The following is a 24,615-nucleotide window of genomic DNA, read 5'->3' as shown; positions in this document are numbered from 1 at the left end:
TACACTTTAAATGAGATAATTCATGTAAAGCCCATAGCATAGTGCTTGTTAGATATTATTTTTAGCAAAACCAACTGTTTCATTTCTCTATTCTAGCATTTCCTTCTTATTAATAGTTTCACTTTTTAAAATGTGAGATCCACAAGCTTATGAAATTATTTTACTGATCTTGAGAAGAACTTTTTCCAGCTTTATGGAGATGTAATTGACATATAACACTGTGTAAGTGTAAGGGGTACATGTAATAATTTGATATATGCATATATTGTGAAACGTTTACCACAATAAGGTGAGTTAACACATCCATCACCTCACATAGTTACAACTTTGTGTACGTGTGTGTGGTGAGAATATTTAAAATTTACTCTTCCAGCAACTTTCAAGTACGCAACACAGTATTGTTAACTCTAGTCACCAAGCTGTATATTAAGTCCCCAGAACTTATTCATCTTATAATTGGAAGTTTGCACCTTTTGACCACCTTCACTCATTTACAGCCCTGCCCATGACAATCACTAATCTGTTCTCTGTTTCTATGAGTCTGGTTTTGTTAGATTCCACATATGAGTGAGATCATATGTGATCATACGTGGTATTTGTCTTTCTCTGATCTATTTCACTATGAGCATAATATCCTCACCGTCCATCCACGTTGTTGCAAATGGCAGGATTTCCTTCTTTTTTTTCTGAATAATATTCCATTTGTTGACCTGAAACAAATAGACTGCCAGATATTTCTCCAGCAAAGATGGGTTTATTTGGGATCAGCAAAGGATTGCAATTTGGGGTCTCCAGCCATGGCAAGCCACTGGGCAAAGGAAGGAACAGGCTTTAAGAGAGGGAAAAAGAAGCAGGGAGGGCTACAGTAAACAAAGAGTCCATGGCTTTTCATTGGCTGAGTCCTTGCCAGGAATGAGGAGGAGTCATTATTCCTGCGGGGCTCTGCTATAGGTGCAGGAGGTGAGAGCTCCCCCTCTGGTCTCCCAGCTGTATTTGATTGAGGTTTCTGTTTATTAATTTTACACACACACACACACAAAATATATATATATATATATATATATATATGCCACATTTTTATCCATTCATGTGTTAATGGACACTTTTATGTTTTGGCTATTGGAAACAATGCTGCAATGAACATGAGAGTGCAGAAACCACCATCTCTGAGATTTCATTTTGAGAAAGTTTTATTTTTTTAAGAGTCAAGAGTAAATCATTAAAAAAATTACTTGGACTTTGCTACACAGACCAAAGAGGGTTTGAATATGCATTTTATATATTTAATTTCTTAACAAAAATTAAAGTAAAGCACATAGAGCAAAATCCATCTTTTCAAGTGTACAGTACTATGAATTCTGACAGAAACACGCTGTCATGTAACCACCACCACAATCAAGATAGAAGATATTTCCATCACTCAGAAAAGTTTCCGGGTGCCCCTTTGCAGTCAATCCTCTTCCCCCAGCCCTGGCCCCTGGCAACCACTGATCTACTTTCAGTCTTTTGTATTTTGTTGACTGGAGACATGGAAACAAAGTAAGTTGCTGGGTATCTTCTGGAGAGTTCAACTTCGGTTCTGCCACTTAGTAAAACTCTTCCTATGCCCTGCTGTTGATGCTGTCAAGGTCTAAAGCTGAAAAGATTCAGAGGCGGACCTTACTAGGATTTACCTCAACTTTTCCAGGAATCCTGGGAGGTCCTGAGCGTGACCACAGTTGGGGCTGAAGCAGGGACAGCAGGTGCCGTTCTGGAGCCCTCATGACACTGTTTCCAGTCATGTAGACAGGACAGTGTCGAGACTGATGCCCCAGATGTTGGAGGCATCCGTGTAAAAGGAAGACCATAAGATAGAGAGAGACAGTAGTCAAGGTGCTGCCCCTTTTACCTGCACTTGTCCCACCGGGGCCCACACCCTCTGAATTAGAACCTTTCTGTCTCTGCACTGTCTGTGCCATCTCATTTTATACTTCATTTCTCTAATATAACTGGAAGGGACTAGATTTGTATATCTTCCTTCTTTATTAAAACTTTTGTTCATCTTAAATAAGTCTTGGGAGAAACTTACTGTTCTGCTTGCTGTGAGAGGTATTTAGTATTAGACAAGGCAAGCACAGTGAAAATGTGATTTAAGGTCAAGGATAATACCAACTACCCGTCTGTTGTGTAACTGTACTTAAGGGCACTAATCTGTGAGCTTCTGGAAAATGAAAACTGCATGGTATTTATTTTTGTATTCAAAGACCTATCACAGACCATGGTGACGTCTAAGAAGAGTTCACTGTGTACCTGATGTACTTCATTTCTAATCCTCAGAACAAATCTGTGGGGTAGGTCTTATCCTCTCAAACATCAGCAGAAGCTTCAGGAAGTGCCTTTCTCATTGGGATTGGAAGCAATATGACTCTTTGCTGTATTATATTTTCACATTGCAAGGATGTGGAGAAATTGAAACCCTCATACATTGCTGGTAGGAATGAAATGTACAGTTACAGTGGGAAGTGGTTTGGCAGTGCCTCAAAAGTTAAATAGAGTTACCCTATGACCCAGAAATTCTACTCCTAGGTATATACCCAAAAACTTGTACATGAATGTTTCTAGTAGCATTATTCTTAACAGTCAGAAAGGAGAAATAACTCAAAAAAACATCATTTGATAAATGGGTAAACAAAGTGTGATATATCTAGTACTGTGGTTGGTTCTCAGGAAGTACTCTAAACATGGATGCTTATTTTCATTCCAAATCTAGGAAAAGGTTACGAAGAATTGCTTTGTGCACTTGGCTAACATCTCTAATGGCAGCTCATGAGCTAGAGAAATGGAAATTATGTTGTATGGTGAAATCTCCATCGAAAACAGCAATACTGTAAGTTCCAACCCAAGGAAAGTAATAAGAACCCAGTGAAGTTGAAATTTACACAATGCACAATAACAAAGTCTATATTTAAGGTAAGTAAAAACTAAATCTAAAAGCCAAATTAGATAAGGAATTTCTATGCTCCTTGAAATCAGAGCTCAGCAGATGAGAGAAGTATAAATATTCAAGTGAAATTTGATACTGTAGTGAAATTGAGAAAAGTTTTTTTAATATTGTTTGTTACTATAATTTTTTAATAGAAATCACTTCTCTGTATGTCTTTTATTTATACTCGCTCAACATATGTTACGAAGTCCATAGCTTGTAGCCACATCTTTCTTGGTCTGGGGCTCTATGGAAGTTCACCATTTTGGCCTTTTTATAATAAAATAAAGACGTCTGTGCCAAGATGCCACTCTACCTTTGTTTAGTGAATCTACTTTTCATTGAGATACAGCCATAAGTTGCCCTGTAATCAAGAAAACAGGAGAATGATTACTGTAAGAAATATGCTCTTAAAGAAAGCTCTACTAATATACAAAATGCATAACACTCAGTGGAGGGGAGCTCGAAAAAAAGGTCATTTTTATTTGAAAATGAGTCTGTAATAATCACAATTAAAATTTATTTCAACCTCTTATTTCTTTCTTTAGTTTAATCCTTACAGTAACCCTCAAGCCTGGATGTTAGCCCATTTTTCAGATGACACAACAAGGCTTACTGAGATCAAGTGATTTATTCAGTTATAAAACTCCTAAAGTAGCAGAGCCAGGAGTCAAACTGTTATGTGTCTGACTTCAGAGTCCATGCTTTCCCACCACACTCTATTATTTCTCCTTAGTAAAGCTTACATATCCCTTTTTTGGAGGATATTAAGCTTCCTTGGGCTTTAGCCTCCCTCCAGCACGTGGCAAAATCCACTCCAATTGACATCTCAGTATCGTTACTTGAAATCACTCTGTAAATTCTTTTCAAGGCACTTCATGATCAGTAAACCATATGTGCCCTAGATTAGCATACGGCAACTTAGTCTTGTCATGTTCTAGCACTGGTTTCTAAATTTTATTAACTCTCAAAACCCTTTGTTCAAATGAAATCTTATAGGAAAGCCCAAGACATAAACAGAGTTGCTGCTGGAAGAGAGCAGGGTGAGCAGTGCATTGATAACCTGACCATCATCAACTGTAGCCACATTTATCGTTTACCGAGCACTCACCTGACACTATTTTAACTCACTAATCCTCATTAACTCTCATTTAATCCTCCCAACCACTGTTGTTATTCCCAACTTAAGAACCCGCCCCTGAGTTAGGCATGGCTTACTCCGTGGGTGACGGAGAAGCCTACCACCCTTGCTTCATGGAACCGGGAAGTTGAGGGAGCCAGGCCAAGGCTGGTGCAGTTGCTCAGAGACATCAGGCTTCTTTTATCCTTTCCCCAAACCCTTAACATAAGGCTTCTCTCCCTCTGGATGTTGAGGATGCACATTTGCTACAATGGAAGAACTACGTGGTCTAAAAATTACCAGGTTCTAGGAGACCTGTGAAGACTTTTCTCCAGATTCAGTCACTGTGGTAATTTCCTCAGGCCCCAAGCGCAGCACGATCCTGTTTCCTGGGTCTTGGAGCTCCCTTCAACTCATCACAAGCGGGCTGCTACTGCTTTCTTCCCCCCCCTTTTCTTGCTCCCCTTTTGACTTTGAGCTGCCGGTTCACTTCCACGATGATCCCAGGGGAAGCGGCTGCATTCAGAAGCACCTGGGAAGCACATCTTCACGACCTTTGGAAACCATGAATCATTTCGGACTTTTCACATACAAGATCTGATTTAATTCAAGCTTCAGAGATGTTCTCTGTTTAACATTCAGACAATGACAATAATAGCAAAGATGTAGTCCTTACAATGAGCCAGGCACTGCTCCAAGAGCTTTACATACATTAATTTAATCTTCCAACAGCCCTATTATCCCCATTTACAGATGAAGAACTTAAGTACAGAGTGATTAAGGGACTTGTTGAAGATTGCACGATAGGAAGGAGCGGGACAGGCAATGTGGCTCCATTGTTTTCATCCACGATGTTGCCTCTAATAAATTTAAAAATATTTTACAGGTTATGATAACATGTTGAACTAAACTTAGCTGAAAAATAACTAATTGTTAACATTCATCAAATGCCTAAACATGCTTATCTAAATTTGCATCAATGCTATGATTTCTCATTCGAATATGCTAAAGCAAATTGTTACACTACTGTATTTCTAATCAACTAAGATGTGCACAATTCATGTACGTGACGTGACAGAGGAGCTAATTTGATAACCTTTTGGCAAATGAGCTTCTTACTGGGACTGTAGCACTGTTTTTCTGCTTAAAATATTAATTCTGGCAACTTGGTGTTTCTTACGTATCAGGCACTGTCCTGGGGTCGCTTACAGACGTCACAAATTCTTTGTTACATCTGCTATGGAGAGTGGAGTCTCTCTTTCTATGGAACCTGGGTTGGCCTTAGTGATTCGTTTGACCAACAGAATGTGGCGTAAGTGACATTTTGGGCCTTCGGAGACTAGCTCATAAGAAGTTTCTGCAGAGATGTCTATCAATTTTTAAACAAGGGCCCACTTGAGTAAAATGAGTCCGATCAAGTTGCTGTCATCTTCTGCCTGGAACTCAGCAGGGTGAGAGGGAATGGCCAAGCAGCTTGAATGGAGAGCAGCAGCAGGCAGGTCACCGCTGTCAGCATTACTGGGTCTGTGGTAGGGACTCGACAAACACCTTGTGAAGTCAATCTGCTCGTTCTTCCTTTATTCTTTTAACCTGTCGTATGCATTTATTTCCAGCTTAACGGTGGATGCCGGTGGTAAGCAGTAGTAGCAGCCAAACCCCCAACAGCTTGTTGGAAGACTGCCCTCATCACGTGCTTATGTTCTCAGTCCTAGTAAGTGACATGACCTGAGGCGGGGATCTTGCCCCGGGAGCTCGTCTGACACAGCCCCTTGGTTCCCCCTCTCTTCCTTTATACCAACACTGGAGCTCTGACAGACAGATGGATAAGACAAGACAAAGTACAGGAGGGAAGATCTAACTGATACATGATAAACCTGAGTAATATCTATTAAAATCTATATCCTGTAAACCGAGAATATACTTTTTTAAAGTGATCCTGGAATATTTTAAAATTAAGAAAAGACAATAAACTCTCCACAGTAAATATAATACACATAACATTCTCTGATCCTGATGCCAAAACATGACAACTAATAAAAGAGTCAGAAAACAAAACCACTACCCACACCAAACTGCCATTATCTGGGGGAAAAAAACAGCAAAGAAAAAGGGAAAAAGCCTTCTTTTATACAACTTGTCGGTTAAGGAGGAAATAAAAACTGAAACTTCAGAACACCTAGAATATAATAGTAATGACAACACTAGTTCACCTAAGTGATTCAGCTTAAGCAGTACTCAAGTCCACACCTTAAATCTCATATTAATAATTAAGAAAAAATAAAAATGATTAAACTGAATGCTAACTCAAGGAGTTAGAAAAAAAACCAACAAAATAAACTAAGGAAAGCAAAAAGGAGGACATTTAAGGAAATCAATTAATTGGAAAACAGAAAAATAACAGAAGAGACGTTCAAAGCATACCACTTGAGGGAAACAAGCAAACAAAAACAACAACAAAATAGGTCAACCATTAGCCATCTTAATGAAGAAAACAAGGGAGCAAGCATAATACATAGTAAGGGGGAAAGAGCCATATGCAGAAAAGAGGAGGGTAACTTTGCTCACCTCTAGGCAAATGAACTTGAAAACATGGACAAAATGGATGGTTGATGATCCTAGCTAAGACATAAAAACTACACAGACCAATTACTGTAACAGATACTAAAAGAGCTGTCAAAGAGCTATTGCCGAACATCCACCAGCACCAGATAAATTCACTGAAATTTTAAGGAAGAGAAAATTCCAATGCTGTGCAAACTGTTCCAGAACTCAGGAAAAGGAAAAACATTTCCAATTTACCAGCATAAAATTAATAACAAAACTTATTAAAGATAGCGTGCAACACACACACACACACACACACAGGACTAACTGCACTGATGAATACAGATGCAAATATATTAAATAAAATATGAAACATAATCTGGAAATATATTAAAAGAATAATACATATGGTCAAGTAGTTTATTTCAGGAACGCAAGGATGGTTCAAAATGACAAAATATATTAAAAGGTCAAAGGAGAAAAATCGTATGATCATCTCCATAGAAAATGAAAAGGCATGTGATAAAATTCAACATGCATTCTTGACTCATTTATTTTAAAATAGGGATCAATGGATACTCCTTAACATGATTAAATGTATATATCTCAACCCAGGTCATTATAGCCAATATATTTTAACATTATTCTAGAAGTACTAGACAATGCAATCAAGACATAAAGAGGGGGCTTCCCTGGTGGCGCAGTGGTTGAGAATCTGCCTGCCGATGCAGGGGACACGGGTTCGAGCCCTGGTCTGGGAAGATCCCACATGCCACGGAGCGACTAGGCCCGTGAGCCACAACTGCTGAGCCTGCGCGTCCGGAGCCTGTGCTCCGCAACGGGAGAGGCCGCGACAGTGAGAGGCCCGCGCACCGCGATGAAGAGTGGCCCCCGCTCGCCGCAACTGGAGAAAGCCCTCGCACAGAAACGAAGACCCAACGCAGCCATAAATAAATAAATAAATAAAAATTAAAAAAAAAAAAAAAAAGACATAAAGAGGTATGCAAACTGGAAGACATGACTGTATAACTGGAAAACACAAAAGAATTAACTGAAGTACTATTACAAACCATAAGAAAATGAGAGTCTGGTAGCTGGGCAGAAAATTAACATAAATAAGTCATTAGCTTTCATATATACTAAAATCAGACTAAATTATAAACAGAAAGGACTTCCTTAATAATGGTAACAAAAATAATAAAATTTCTAAGAACTCTTGAAAAACATGTACAAGATCTCTGTAAAGTAAAATGCGAAGCATCTGTGAAGGAAACAACAAAAAAGACTTGAACAAATTGGGAACCATTTTTGGATAGGGCACCATGGTTTAGATAGAAGCTTTAACATGATAATGATGTCAAATTTCCCCAAGTTGACCTATAAAAGTAAAACTGTCCAAAAAAATAAATGTACAATGGATTTGTTTTGTGGAACACAAAGGGTTGATTCTAAAGTTCAAATGGAGAAATAAGCAAGAATATTTGAACATTTAAAAATTACTGTTATTAAAACAGTGTAGGACTGGTACAAAAAAAAAAAGGCAAGTCAATTGAAGAGAATGGAATTAGAGTCTAGAAATACATCCACATAATATGAAAATCTGCAATATGATAAAAGGGCCATTTCCAACAGCAAGGAAAGGACAGATTTAATAAACAGCCTTGCAGTAACTAGGTAGTTACCTAGGAAGAAAAACTGGAGCCTTAAATTCAGGATAGATCAAATTTTTAAATGTGAAAAGTCAAATAACAGAAATACCCAACTGTACTTTTAACATTCAACCAGTAGCAGATACACTTTTTCCCTTGAAAAAAGGTGCAGAAAAAGAATGCATAGTATGTTCCAATTTGTGTTACATCATATAGCATTTATACATATAGATACATTTATATATCTATATGGTATTTCTGGAGGGTATACAAGAATTTGGTCTTGGTACCTATTTCTTTGAAAGGGAACTAGAAGATGGCTGTCAGGGATAGGAGAGAGACTTAATTTTTTTACTGTTTGAATCAAGGAGATGTATTAGTTAATTAAACAACGAAATTAAAATATATGTCAGAAAACAAAAACAAAAAACCTATACATAATAGTATATAATTAGTAGGACCTAAACAAGGTTAATTTGGTAACCCAAATTCTGCCAGTAAAATATTGTATAGGCGTCTAAAATGTATCTGAAAATAATATAAAAAGAGAACTGATATAGTTACTGACTCTTATTAGACACATCAATTAAAGGCAAAATAATGTCCAGGTCCTTAGGGATTTTTTTACCCTTGAGAACTGGTGTAAGCTACTACTTTACTATAAGGGAGTTAAGAAAGACATCCCCTCTTTAATTTTTCTTCTAGACACACTGCATATTTCATGGCCTGAAATTGTATATGCACCAAATGAACAAAAATAAATAGAAACTTTGATTTAAAAAGTACCTCAAGGCAATACAAAAAAAAGAAGTCATTTTAATTTTTGATACATATTAAAACATTTCAGTCAGTTCTTCCTGACAGCATAACACGACAAATACACAAGACCTCAAACATGCTTTAAAATGACATTCAGCAAAGTATTTAAAATTTAATAAATAGCAATAATCATACACAAATACATTTTTCATACTCAAACATTAAGCTACTAAAACAGACAGCTAAAGAATAAATAAATGGGAATTGACAATAAAAAAATATGCGGGGTTTTGCAATTCATTTTACTTAAAAAAGGGAGGTGATCTGAATGATTTCTTAATTTGCTTTTCAACATGTAGCATGATCCTCCCCTTATGAATAAAATATATTGAAAAAAATCACTTTCTTACTATAATGCAGTTTTTAAATACAACAAATAAATATGAAACTAGCAAAGCAACCTCAAGTTGTAATAAAAATGCCCCCTCACGCCCCCCCCATAAGCTATGGAAATATATAGTCATTATGATAGCAAATAATAGTATTTAAAGTGATAGTGCTTCTGCACGAAACTCATCTGAGACCTTGATATGATTTTAGTGCAAATCCCTAGGGTCCAATACAAGCATAACCCTGTATCAGGGAAAGACATTACCAGTTGGAACTTATCTTGTACAATTTTTGTACATATTTTATAAAGTTCAAGATTTAATGCATAGTAGAATATCTTCATCCGCTTAATTCTGTCCTTAAATAGAGATAAAAAAAGAAATGATTTGGGCTTTTTACCATTTGGTTTGTACCATATTAGAGTATTAAAGTCAACATTAGAAAATTTATAAAAGAGTTTTGTTTTTGCCATTAATTTATCTAACTCTATCTAAATTTCACATCATTGCATGTTAAACATGAGAAAAAATTTTAGACAGTTTTTTTCCCTTTGACAAGCTCATATTATGAAATCTAATAATGTTTAGACAGATGTTATACAAATAAAAACAGGTGAGAATAAGGACTTTTTCTCTTTTTATATTAACAACCTTAACATCTAGTATATTAAGTTACAAGATGTATTGGCAAAAGCATAAAGGGTTCAATTAAAAGAAGGTATTATTTTGAACAAAGAAACGTTTTAACATAGGATAGATAGAAACTGACAGTCAAATGAGTTTCTGCAGCCATATCTCTACTGCGAACTACAGTACCAGGATGAAAACAATTAGAAACAAATGGAAGAACATTATTGAACAATCTGAATACATAATGCATTTTTAGCTGCTAAAATAGTAAACTCTAAAGTTTATAGAGTTACAGGTGTTTAATTTAACCATGCAGGCTAACATATGATAGTAAGAAATCACCCTGCATCTTTTTTCTTTTTAAATTAAAACTAGTTTAATTGTAAAGTTCCAAAACAATGAATGGATATTGCTCCAACTTGTATCCAATCTCCCTGACGGGATTCTTGTACCTAACAAAGTAACAAAGCTTCATCATCACTCGTTTCATTTTTCAGCATTGCTTCTAAGCAAGAGTCTGGTATCTGGGCAGTGTGGACAATACCGCAGCGCTCACAGGGGCCATCGCGATTACTTGGTCTTACTCCAGGGTCTGCTGCACTATATGGTTGTCTGAACCTTTGCCCTTGATCGGAGGCAAGATCAAGAAGAGGTCTGGAACAGTCATTCGCGTCAAAGTCTGAAGCTCCTTCAGAAACTGGAATCAGCATTTCGACATCATCATCTTCTTCTCTTCCATTTACCCCATTATCAAGTTGTCTCAAAGGGCTCTGGTTCTGACTTACGGAGCTTGATCGCCCTAATGTAAAACGTACCCAACGTAGCCCCTGAGTCATACGACTTAGCGCACTTGTGAGCTGGTGACGCGCCGGACTCACACTTGGGGGTTCCGCACTTGTCACATCCCGTCCGGTTTCTGTGTGACCACCTCGGGTATTCTGAGTGGAGGAACTTCCACTTGCTCCCACTGTTGCTTCTACCGCTGTTGTGGGAGGGATTTTTTGAGGCAAAGGAGCTGCAACCCCGCCAGATGCTCCTACCGTATCTCTTCTCTCATTTTCTGTGTCTGTGTCGTCAGATTCCACAGAAAACAAACTTCTGTGAGTATGATTTCTTTCAGGTTCTCTGTTGGTACTCTGACTAGGGGCAACCTCATCCCCATCTGCTGAGACCAGAGCCAATGACCCTGAATGGCGTGATCTTGCAAAATTAAAAATACGATTCCAGATGTTGCTGGATCTGCCTGCCATAGGAAGTCTGATTGAAGTAAATCCAAGCTGAGACCCTACAGCTAGCCTCAGGTTTTCCAAAACAGAAGCCTGCGGAAAAAAGAAAGAAAGAAAGAAAGAGAGAGAGAGAGAGAGAGGGAGGGAGGGAGGGAGGGAGAGAGAGAGAGAGAGAGAGAGAGAGAGAGAGAGAGAGAGAGAGAGAGAGAAAGAAAGAAAGAAAGAAAGAAAGAAAGAAAGAAAGAAAGAAAGAAAGAAAGAAAGAAAGAAAGAAAGAAAGAAAGAAAGAAAAGATCTTAAAACAGCTAACAACGAGGTATTAAGATGGAAAACACCCTTCTATTCAGCATGTGTTGTGGATGAAAGTTCTATTACTCATTTTACGGTCTATGGAGGATGAATTAAATTCTCTCATCGATACAGGTTCACCTCACTCCAGAATCTAACCTATAACTTGAACCACTGTTCACTGTGTTTAAGATTTTCTCGATACTTCATTTTATATATGAACTTTAAAATGATGTTTAATGCCAATTACAACAGCAATTTTATTTCAAAACTTCACATAGTAATCCAATCCTAGAAATGCACCAAAGATGGAAAATAAAAGTATTTGATACTTCTTTAGCTACGAAGATAGAAGAATCTCTACAATAATTCTCTAAATGACCTAAAGGAGTGTGAAAACTAGGCTGTTTGTTTTTTTGTTTTAACACAGCACAAGTTAGACTTGATTTACAAGGATGAAACCTTCCAAAACATGTAAAAATTATATCTCACAGTTGGTTCTCAAGGATTTGTTGAATGAGTGGATATTGAGGATATCCATAAATTGAGGATATCCATAAATAAATATCCATAAATATTTATTATAAATAAATACAAATTTATTTATATTGTCATAAACAAAGGAATTACTGTATTTGTAATGCAGCACAGGAAACAAAAAGCCAAAGAAATTAACTTGTTTATAGCCCTATTCAATGGTATCTGAGACATTTGGGTTCCTTCTCAATCTTAAAGATTTAAGTCTTGGGCTTCCCTGGTGGCGCAGTGGTTGAGAATCTGCCTGCTAATGCAGGGGACACGGGTTCGAGCCCTGGTCTGGGAAGATCCCACATGCCAAGGAGCAACTGGGCCCGTGAGCCACAACTACTGAGCCTGCGCATCTGGAGCTTGTGCTCCGCAACAAGAGAGGCCGCGATAGTGAGAGGCCCGCGCACCGCGATGAAGAGTGGCCCCCGCTTGCCGCAACTAGAGAAAGCCCTTGCACAGAAACGAAGACCCAACACAGCCAAAAATAAATAAATAAATAAATAAATAATAAAAATAAAGGAATTCCTTTAGAAAAAAAGTCTTTAAAAAAAAAAAGATTTATGTCTTATTTTCTACAGCTTCATGTTAAACATAAATTATAACCTTATTCTTTGAAAATTGGTGATTTTTAATTAGTGCATATGGGAGGTGACCATATTGCCCAACTGAAAGAAAAATCATCTAGATTTTCTTTTTTCTAGATGAATGACTATCGGAATTAAAAAAAAAACAAAAAAACGACAGTATTTACAAAAACAGTCTTTAAGCTCCATCTAGTGGTTACAAAAAGGAGTAATCAAACTTGGAACAAACACAGCTTTCATCAATCTGGCATTTAGTATTTAAAATACAGTATTTCCAAGAAACAATGGTGAATTGATATACTCCCTTTCAAAAGGTGATACAGTTTCCCTCCGCCAAAATGAATGGCTCTTGCCTATCCCCCCACAGAAAAAAGGAAGGGAAGAGAATAAGAAGATGTGATAACATATGTTTTCCATCTCTGTTTGTGACTGGTATTGAAGTAAATCCAAGCTGATACCGTACAGCTAGCCTCAGGTTTTCCATATAGATTTGTGATTTCCATATACACCCTTTGAACATAATCCCTGGAATATAATTCACAGAAAGCTAAGAAGCTACTATCACAGGAATATTTCATAGTCTAGCCTTAGTAAATAACAGATTGCCAATAAGAAATCTGAATATCAGCACATAAAATTTACTATATAAATGAGTAAGAGTTTTCACCAATTGGGAATGTAACTATAAACTAACTGAAAAAAAAAAAAAAAGTGGCTCACATCCCTATGAACTCCATAGATTTGGTCCTCCTCATTTGGCATTCACGTTCTAAGGCTTTGTGTGAGCACTGTCATTAAATCCAGCAATGAACACAAGGCTCTTCAGACATCCTCCACTTTTATGCAGCTGCCACCCACAATGCCTTCAGCACACTTCAAAGCCGACTTTAACAGTATAGTCTGTCAGTGAGATGAAGCTCTCTACTGGCTTCAAAGTCTGTTTAATTAAATGATTGCCAATTTAACATTAGATTCTACAAGGGGATCTCATGATTGTTTTAGGAATAATTTTATATACTTCTTCCATTTATGAAGCAGAAGAAAAGGATTCTTCAGAAAGGATCGCTCTTTTGAATGAGTTGGTAATCAGAAGATTATTTTTCTTTTTAAAAACAAATAAGGAAATTTGATAATTTATTACCAAAAGTTTCAAACATAAGAGTGTAATCTCATTAACTGAATAAAATCTAGTTTACCATTTGCAAACATATTTTATTTTAAAACTTTGTTGAAGCAGAATTCCCTCACAAGGGTAAATTATAACCCTACAAAAATGCTGTAGTAGGTAGTAAAGAATTGAAACCTTACCCAAAGTGAGGTCTGACCTTTGCCCTTTACTTCTGGGATGAGACCTCAGACCTTGGAATGTCAGCTTTGACAGGAGTGTCATTGCATGGAGACTTGGGCCAGCCAGAGAGTAGCACCGCGTTTTCGGTGGAGGCTCTGAGCCACACCAATGTGATGTAGCGTGGGAGAGTTGAGTCAGCAGAATCAGTCAACCTCTGGAGAGGCTAGAGACTGGGATCAGCCACGTGTGCAATTAATCATGCCTATGTGATGGAGCTCCAGTAAAAACCCTGGACACCGAGTTTGGGTGAGCTCCCCTAGTTGGCAATGTTTCGTGCATACTGTCACACACCTGTGTCGAGAGAATAACACTGTCCTGACTTTATGGGGAAAAGACAATTGGAAGGGTCGTGTTTGGTACCCTCCTGAACCCTGTCCTACGTGTCTCTTCCTTTGGCTGATTTAATCTGGATCCTTTCCCAGCAATAATAGTTACACCAGCTTATACTATTAAGTAAAACAGCTTTCAATGAGTTCTCAGTCCTTCTAGTGAATTATCAAACCTGAGGATGGTTTGGGAGCCCCGGAACTTAAAATTGGTTTTAGAAGTAAGGGCTGTCTTGTGTGGACTGTGCCCCCTCTAACTTCACAGTTGACTAACCTCTTGAAGGTAGCCTCAGGATATAGGGGTGGGGTGATACATGGTGGAGTGGGTGGATGGAATTAACCATCCTCTGAATTCCTACCTAAAAAGAACCCTTCCCCACTGGCAGGGACAACAATATATAAAAGCCACAATGTAGGTTGTTCCTATGTTGCACACAAAATTCCAACCAGTGGAAGTTCTGAATTACTTACTTAGCAAATTACATCAAATTCTCACAAAGATTTCCTAAAAGACTCAAATAAGATGACCCACTGTAATTGGAAACCTATTTAACAAAAAGGAAACGGTCTTTCATTTTGAACAGAATTAAATTACTGGGAAAACAATGTTCATCAATTTTTCTTAATTCTGATACTGGGAACAACTTTTAGAAATGATTCTGGATGAATTTACATTTTAAATGTAGAAACCTTAATGCCCTTAAGAACCCTGGGCACAATTGTAAGCATTGAAAAAGAAATTAAAAAAGAAATTGCAGGGAACTATATTTGATATCTTATAATAATCTATTATGGAAAAGAATCTGAAAAAGAATATATATATATATGTATAACTGGATCACTTTAATGTACACCCGAAGTAAAAAATCACTCACAAAAATTTAAAGAATTCAGAAACATTAATAAAGAATGAGTTACTATTTAAAGAAAATGATATGAATTTTTAAGCACTGTAAAATCCAGCTGTGAAGAAGTTTTCTCTCAAGTCAGGTAGAAATGTTAACTTAATTTCAACAACTTTTATTTTAATCTAGCATGTTACTAATCTATTACTAAGCATATCAACTTTAGTATTTCTTTTTAAATCTTTGAAATAGTTCAAGTAGAAAATAAGCTGTCAAACTTAACTTTTGAATTTTAACGCACTGAATTATCCTAAACAGTAAAATGCTTAAGAATCACCTAACCAAATCAGAAGTAAAGAATGAAAAGTATACTTCTGAATTTGTTAAAATACAATGAAACAATTAGAGTTGACCCTTGAACAACATGGGCTTGAAATGCACGGGTCCACTTATATGTGGATTTTTTTCAATAGCAAATACTATAGTACTACATGATACATGGTTGGTTGAATTTATGGATGTTGAGCCCCAGACACAGAGGTCTGACTATAAAGTTACATGTGAATTTTCACCTGCACGGAGGGTGGGTGTCCCTAGCCCCCTCGTTGTTCAGGGGTCAACTGTATAATTTCAAATCCTCCATATATTTAATTCTTAACTTGACTGCAAAAATTCTGACACAGTCAAGGATACTTTACCATTATATACAAGTATAGATTTCATTTTAAGAGGTACAGAAAGAGAAATAATAAGTTGCAACATACCTGATTAGGTGGACAAACAGGAAAATCTTCAACTGGTGGAATTAAACCCTGAGCAATCAATTGTCCATAAGAGGGAGGAGCTTCTCTTCTTAACAATTCTGCTTCCACTCTGGACAACTGTGTTTCAAATGATCTTTGAGAGAAACAGGGGGATGAAAAGGATTTTAAAAAAAGGCAAGCCAAAACAGTAATTTTTAAATTATCAACAATTAAAACAATCTGAATTTTAATATACTTGTTCATTTGTAAAGCTTACTTAGCCAACATTTGATGAGTATCTATAATACCCTACACTGAGAACACAAAGATGAAGCAGACAGTTTAGTCTCATGCGGTTTTACACTAGGGGTCTGGATCACTAAGTTTTAATAAATTAGATATCCCCGTAAAAGATAAAAGTACTAGATCTGGGGGGGCTTCCCTGGTGGCGCAGTGGTTGAGAGTCTGCCTGCCAATGCAGGGCACACGGGTTCGAGCCCTGGTCTGGGAAGATCCCACATGCCGCGGAGCGACTAGGCCCGTGAGCCACAACTACTGAGCCTGCGCGTCTGGAGCCTGTGCTCCTCAACAAGAGAGGCCGTGATAGTGAGAGGCCCGCGCACCGCGATGAAGAGTGGCCCCCGCTTGCCACAACTAGAGAAAGCCCTCACACAGAAACGAAGACCCAACACAGCCATAAATAAAAAAAAAATAAAAAATAAAAAAAAGTAAATAAGAGTACTAGATCTTTAAACCCCTAAGAACATAGGGGCTTGAGACTTGAGGTGAAAGTATTTGAAAATTCTTAGAAGACACTTTATTCATCAAGTCCAACACATTTACTTTTCAGATAAGGAAAAGAGTGAAATGAGTCACCAAAACCCTTTCTGGAATAACTTGTTCTTAAACTCAAGACCTCTGGTCTTCATTGTACTCTTATGTTGCAATGTAGTAAAACATTTTCTGGCCATTGATACTGAACCAAAGATAAGATGCACTTGGTTATTGTGATACTGTGCATCTATTCTTAGCTGTCTGGTATGTGACTTCTTTGTTGTATCTATCATTTGTCATTCTCCTGGGACTGACGGTCATGGTCTCCACAGGAGCTTTCTAGAAGGCCTCTCTGCCATCAACTTCTCCCAGGTCCAGTCTCTCCTCTACCACACAAAAGACAGCTCTCCCTGAAGGCCACCCTTTAACGCTGAACCACTTCTTAACTGAGATCTTCGACTTTTATACCACTTTATTTTATAGCTCTTACAACATTTATATTTTTTGTCATCTAATTCTACCCAACAGTTCCTTCCTTCTAACTGTAAACTGCCCATGAGATTACTCCTACGCATTTCTCTATTCACCTGTATAATGCTTTCAACACAGAAGGTTCTCAAATATCTGGAATTGTTGAATTAATATTTATAAAAACCGAGGTTAAAGAGCAACCACCGAGAATTACAGCTTGCAAAATTCCTGTAAGACAGATTAACCTGAAAACAGGAACTGATAAATACTGATTGGCTTTTCTCACCTCATAACTCTTAGTATTTATTTGTTTTTTAATGTTCTTATTAGGTTTTTGAGTCATAGGCTTTTCATAGTCATTTTATAAATCATAAGAAGTATTTATTTCTCAACAATATAACAAAAATATATTGCTAATCTCATTAAAAAAAATGTGTTGTAAATATTTGGGCCACGCTTTTACTGTAGAGAGCATAAGCACTATGGTTTTGTCTTGATACTGACCTTCGTTCAAACCTTCTCAGAGAATAAAGCTTACAAGTACATCCCAAGGCAATGACCAGTAACAGGCCACAGGTAAGGCTCCCTATGACGGCTGCAGTTATGACTCGGGTAGGCACGATTACCGGGCAATTCTCCTCGTCGCTGCCATCGCCACAGTCGTCCTGAGAGTCACACACCCAGCTTTCAAACACACAACGATTGTTTTTACAATGAAAATTTCCTGGCTGGCAAAAAAAGCAGTTTTTTTCATCGGAGCCATTTGGGCAATGATTCTGGTAGTTGCAGCGATCAGAACGAGGGTAACAGACGCCGTTCCGGGAACATGGGAACTCTTCCTTTTGGCACATGGTACAATTGATTTCATTCCTTCCGTTTGGGCAATGCCAATACCCATCACAGCGCTGCTGCTCCGTATAACACCCCCAGTTCCCTCCGCAGGGTATTTCCCATGGCAAACAGAAGCCGTCTACTTGGTAAGTAGCATTAAATCCCCTGGCAGCGTTGACTTTATCGGCACAGAAATGTACCCTTATCTGTCCAGAAGAAGACACGACAGTGAGAGGCGCATGAGAATCAAAAGCAGTTAACACACGCAAAAGCTTGTGTGGATTCTCCTCTAATCCATCGTATATTTTGACATAATCACCATAACCAGTACCATCAAGTTTAAAGTCAGTGAAGCGTAAGATGACTTTGCGATGATCACCAGTGTCTATTAACCAGGTGCAATTGCTTCCAGGAGGATAAAAGTCTGGATAATTGGGAGAATTAAAAGTACCATAAAAATATTTTAACCACTGCCCACAAGTTGGCACATCACAGTCTATCTCATCTCCAAGGTCAAGGCAGTCAATGTTCCCATCACATTTTAAAGATTCGGGGAGGCAAGTGTAAACTTTGGTAAACCGAGATAGACACTGGAACTGGTTGTAAGCACAGGGTTGGGAAGCGGCCGATGTTGGAGGATTCACTTCTTTGGCACAGATCTCTTCATCAGAACTATCTCCACATTCGTCCATGTTATTGCATTTCCAGGCTGCTGGTATACACTTTCCATTACCACAACGAAACTGGTCACAGTTTGGTTCCTCAGATTTCCCTGGGAGGACATTGGGAGGAGGGAGATGGAGAGATAAGGAGGAAAAAACATACTCTTTAAAGGGTATGTAACAGCAAGTGGCATTTTTATCATAAATGTTGATTAGCCCAAATGATAGTTGGGCTTGATCAAAAATAGGTTAAACTCTAATGACAAATTAATATTGGCTTACTGATTACTCAACAATTTATTAAACACTTATGATTTGTTCCATGAAGATCTCTACAGCTGATCTAAAGAGAAAAGACCAATCCTGTTTTTGTAGAAGCTATTTTACTGCAGAACATTTAGTAAAGTGATGTAAGATATATAAGTTAGTAGGATGTATTGCCTAAGAATTTCAAATACTCTATTGTATAAACATTTTGCAATGAAGAAAAACTCCTCTATAATAATCACCTTTTCAAATCCAGTTTTAATATTCTTTTTGAGTTGTTTATATATATTATATATATATATATATATATATATATATACACACACACATACACACAATATTTTGCTTTGTGTATCATAGCATATTTTGCAAGCCCATTATTTAGACTCAAATTTTTGCTAAGATTATCATAAGTTAACTTTATTCTATTTCTAACATTTCATGTAACCACAACATGGTACTTCCATTTTATAATTTCTATTGTTTTAATACAACTGCAAAATATTTTATGAATCTGAGCTAAAGGTATAAATTTACTCAACAAAACAGTAGGGGGAAGAAGAGAGAAAAGAATTGAAATGTTTATAGAATTCTGATTATCTTAGTGGACTACCTTAAATATATAACAATAATGAGGTAGGGAAAGAAAACCAAACATTAGATTCCTACAGTCCACACTGATGATGTCGGCCAATGCTTACCTCTCCATTAACAACTTTTATTTACTGGCAAATAGGTGACAGAAAATGTGCTTCAGCACCTAAGTAAATATTACAAAGACTGTGCTTTTAATAAAAAAGAGAAAAAGCAGCATATGTTGCTAAAGGAGACCATGTAATTTCAGAAAATGTAAAATGATTTTCAGCAAAAATTTACATAACTCTAATGCTCTGAGTTCTTCATATTTGTATGAGCTGCTCACTCTTTTTGGATAAAGTTTAAGAATTAGCATAAGAAGACTTCTGATACTACAAACTACGAAAGTGAAATTGATTGTCTTTTCTTTGAAGGTGTAAAGACAAGGGTAATGCACACACAAAAATACATTCTGAAGTAACTTGCAGGATACTGGTAAACACTTGAGGGGAAAAAGTTCCTTTTAAAATAAACGTATTCAAAATATTTAAAAAGAAAACTGACCTTAGTTTGTAAAATTAATCATTTTATTAGGATTATACAAAATGCCTTTTGGAGACCCGGATCTACGGCACCTGAACCTTTAGCCTCTAATTCCTCAATCTCAGCTGCCTTGAGGATTGAGTCACAATTAAATGGACATTGTTTAGAAGGCGAGTCCCAAAGTGACTGAGCAGTAAATACTATAGAATTCTGTTCCATATCTTTCTTCTTATTTAAAAACACACCTGAAAAGTATGCCAGTCTGAAACCCTTCCTAGAGATACTGTCATCGGAATGGAACCTGATCCAGACGTGGTCTTGTGAAGAAATATATGGTGGTGGGATTGTAGAACCACAGGCTCTGTAGCTTTCAATATTCTTGTATGTTTCTATCGTCAACCAGTCCAAACTGCATCTTCTGGACCCTTGAATATCAAAATCCTGAAAACTACAAATAAAAAGTCAGAAAAGGCTACTGAAAAGGAAATTTTGGAAAAAAATTTCATTAATAATACAAAGTAACTGAGGACTTTATTATAAGCCTCCATATATTCACTGATTATCCTGGCTCTTCTAGGCCCACGACTATATCATCAGCAAATAATAATACTGCTTCTGTGTTCCTAACATTTACATCTCTTTCCCAGATTCCAGAACAATACCTCTTCATATGTAACACGAAATTCCAAAAAAACGCTAAAAAACAGGAGACAGTTGGCACGATGTTTCTTTTTCTTCTCCCTGTGTGTGTTTAGGAAGGACCACTTCTAATTCTTAGCACCCTAAATTGTTCTCTGTTTGAACCACTCCATAATTCGATGAACTGAAAGACATAGAGGAAGTCTGCCTTCTCTAGATTAGACTGGTTCATCTGCTTGCTTAATGAGTTTACAGCTTACATTTTCAGGAGAGCAAATAGCAAACCTGAGCCAAGTAAAAAAGTTAAAAATGAACAAACAAAAAACTTCTTCAGTGAAAAGTCCCTGAGTTTGGGAATACTTTTCTACATAAATGATTTATAACCAAACGTTATCTTGTAGTTCATAAAATATGGGCATGAATAAAGGGCAGAAAAGTCAAATAAGAAGCACATACAAAATTAGCCAGTGCTATGAAGAAAGAAAAAACAAAATAGCATTTTCTACTAACATGTCTCACCGAAAAGTGAGATTCCTGCCTTAAGCCAAGTGATGATAAAGTTAATTATCCAAGGATTATTGTACCAGGATATTTCCTCTTTAAATATTCTGGGGGCTTCCCTGGTGGCGCAGTGGTTGAGAATCTGCCTGCCAATGCAGGGGACACGGGTTCGAGCCCTGGTCTGGGAAGATCCCACATGCCGCGGAGCAACTAGGCCCGTGAGCCACAATTACTGAGCCTGCGCGTCTGGAGCCTGTGCTCCGCAACAAGAGAGGCCACGATAGTGAGAGGCCCGCGCACCGCGATGAAGAGTGGCCCCCGCTTGCCACAACTAGAGAAAGCCCTCGCACAGAAATGAAGACCCAACACAGTCATAAATAAATAAATAAACAAATACTTTAAATATTCTGAGTAACTATAACAAAGGCTGACAATTTGACTGCTTCCAGTTTTTCACTATTATGAACAATGCTGGAATCCTTATACATGTTCTCTCCACACACACATAAGCAAGTATTTCTCTAGGACAAATTTTTCTAGAAGTAGAATTGCTAGGTCAAAAGACACAATTCCACTTTAAATTTGATAGCAACACTGAGAAAAATGTTTATACCAACTCACAATTCCACCAAGTGCGTATGAAAAAGCACCTTATACCCCACAACTCTGGCAAAATGCAACATTTTATTTCTAAAGATTTGTTGCCAGTTAGGTGGATAAAAGAGATTTATCATTGTTCTAGTTTGCATTTCCTTATTTACTGAAATTGAAACACTTTTTCCTATGTTTATTAGCTATTTCTATTTCTTTTTCTGTGAATCACCTTGTTATATCCTTCGTACCTTACAATTTGTTCTTATTTAAGAGCTCTTTATATAGTATAAACGTGTATCTATTTGGGGCATGTATGTTATGCAAGATATATGTAGATCCACTCAAACCCTCATTCTCTCCAATAGTTGGTGCTGTCAGTCTTTCTTAATGGTATCTTTTACTGAGAAGTTTTTTTTTTTTTTTTAAGTATAGTTGACTTACAATATTATATTAGTTTCAGGTGTACAACACACTGATTCGATGTTTTTACAGCTTATACACCATATAAAGTTATTATTGCATATTGGCTATATTCCCCTGTGCTGCACATTACATCCTTGTAACTTATTTATTTTATACATAGTAGTCTGTACCTCTTAATACCCCTCACCTATCTTGTCCCTCTCCTTGATCTCTGTATCTGTGAGTCTGTTTCTGTTTTGTTATATTCGTTAATGTGTTTTATTTTTCAGATTCCATATAAACTGAAAACATACAGTATTTGTCTTTCTCTGTCTGACTTATTTCACTAAGCGTAATACCCTGTAGGGCCATCCATGTTGTTGCAAATGGCAAAATTTCACTCTTTTTTTATAGCTGAGAAATATTCCATTATATCACATCTTCTTTATCCACTTATCTGTTGATGGATACTTAGGTTGCTTCCATGTCTTGGCTACTATAAGTAATGCTGCTATGAACACTGGGATGCATATATCTTTTCAAATTTTTTTTTTCATTTTCTTTGGATATGAAGAGTGGAACTGCTGGATCGTCTGGTAATTCTATTTTTAATTTTTTGAGGAACCTGCGTACTGCTTTCCATAGTGGCTGTGCTGAATGGGAGAAGATATTTGCAAATGATATGTCCAATAAGGGGTTAATAATCCAAAATATACAAAGAACTCATACAACTCAATATCAAAAAAAAACAAACATCCCAATTAAAATATGCACAGAGGATCTGAACACACATTTTTCCAAAGAAGACACACAGATGCCAATAGGCACATGAAAAGATGCTCAACATTGCTAATCATCAGGGAAATACAACTCAAAACCACAATGAGATATCACCTCACATCTGTCAGAATGGTTACTATCAAAGCCATGTTGGCAAGGATGTGGAGAAAAGGGAACCTTTGTGCACTGTTGGTGGAGACGTAAACTGGTGTAGCCACTATGGAAAACAGTACGGAGATTCCTCAAAAAATTAAAAATAGAACTACCATATGATCCAGCAATTCCACTCCTAGGTATTTACTGGAAGAAAAAAACACTAATTAGAAAACATATATGCACCCCAATTTTCATTGCAGCATTATTTACAACAGACAAAATATGGAAGTAATCAAAGTGTCCTTTAATATACTGTTTTTTTTTTTTTTGGTTGCACCTTGTGGCTTTGTGGGATCACAGTTCCCCGACCAGGGACTGAAACAGGGCCATGCCTGTGAAAGCCCAGAATCCTAACCACTAGCCCACCAGAGAACTCCCAACTTTTAATCAACGAAGATTCATGAAATCAGGGACCTGATCCAGAACAAAAGAAATAATCAATAAATATGTCCTCACATATACTCTACTAGGGATTTGGTTTGCTAATATTCATTTAGGATGTTTCAAATACATTTACAAGTGAAAGTAATTTTCAGTTTTTCTTTTTTAATGCTTCAGAATAGTTTATGTAACAAAGACACTGTTTACAAACCTGTGCCTTGTGCCTCTTCAGAGTACAAATGATTTAGGGTAGAGATTTTCAACTTCTTCACGCTTTTTGGTTTAATCAGCTTTTCCTAAACTTTCATTAAGTCAGTTTTGATAATTTAAATTTTCTTAGAAATTATCATTTTATCTTGAAAGTAAAATTTATCATTGCAAAGTTTTACATAGTACTTTCATACAACTGGTTAAATTTTCATATCGGTGGTCTTTAAATTTGTTTGGATTATCTATGTAGGTAAGTGTAGTGTTGGCAAATGAGGAAAGTTTCACCTCTTCCTTTTCATTTTTTTATACCACTAACCTCTATTTGTTGGAACGTTGTATTGACTGAGCTTCAAGTACAAGCAGTGAAAGCATGTATCCTTGTCTTGGTCCTTAGTGCTAAAATTAAATTCAATATTAAGTTTGATTTTTAAATTTATTAAACAGGTAACTTTTATCAGGTTAAGGAAATTTCTTCTCTATTCATTTGGCAAAACTTGCCCGTAAAACTATCTGGGTGTAGAAATCTTATTTTGACTCTTGATTTAACTTCTTTAATAGCTATTGCATTCATCAGTTTTCTAATTCTTCTTGAATCAATTTTGGTAACACACATGTAGAAAATGATTCATTTCTTCTAATTTTATAAAAGTATCAGTATAAACCATTCATGATATTCCTTTATGGCGTCTAAAATCTCTATTATTGTATTTATAACTATAGACACTTGTTCGTTTTTTGTTTTTTTTTTAATTTTTATTTGTACCTTTCCTCTTTTTTCTTCACTCTTGCCTTGAGATCTGTCTTTGTCTATTTTCCTCACTCTTTCAGAAAACCAGTTTTTGGTTATTTTTTCTATTTAATTATTTTCTGATCTTAACTTTATTTTT

General features: G+C 36.8%; 1 protein-coding gene across 2 annotated transcripts in view; it reads right to left on the bottom strand.

Annotated features, from left to right (window-relative positions):
• Nucleotides 1-7,618: 7,618 nt before the first annotated feature.
• LRP12 (LDL receptor related protein 12) overlaps nucleotides 7,619-24,615 on the bottom strand; it is an 84,939-nt gene continuing 67,942 nt past the window's right edge. Inside the window, exons 3-6 of one of the 2 annotated variants that reach the window (XM_036830348.1) lie at nucleotides 20,311-20,513; nucleotides 17,691-18,789; nucleotides 15,963-16,095; nucleotides 7,619-11,372 (exon numbers count right to left, since the gene is read on the bottom strand). In XM_036830348.1, the coding sequence (XP_036686243.1) occupies nucleotides 10,506-11,372; nucleotides 15,963-16,095; nucleotides 17,691-18,789; nucleotides 20,311-20,513 (2,302 nt within the window). In that variant the 3' untranslated portion in view covers nucleotides 7,619-10,505. The remainder of the gene's footprint in view (nucleotides 11,373-15,962; nucleotides 16,096-17,690; nucleotides 18,790-20,310; nucleotides 20,514-24,615) is intronic. The other variant, XM_036830347.1, reaches the window with a different exon arrangement.

Source organism: Balaenoptera musculus, chromosome 17, assembly GCF_009873245.2.
Source record: "Balaenoptera musculus isolate JJ_BM4_2016_0621 chromosome 17, mBalMus1.pri.v3, whole genome shotgun sequence".
NCBI classification, from domain to species: Eukaryota; Metazoa; Chordata; class Mammalia; order Artiodactyla; family Balaenopteridae; genus Balaenoptera; species Balaenoptera musculus.
Note: the sequence above shows the minus strand (reverse complement) of the source record. Positions and strands in the feature narration are given on the sequence as shown.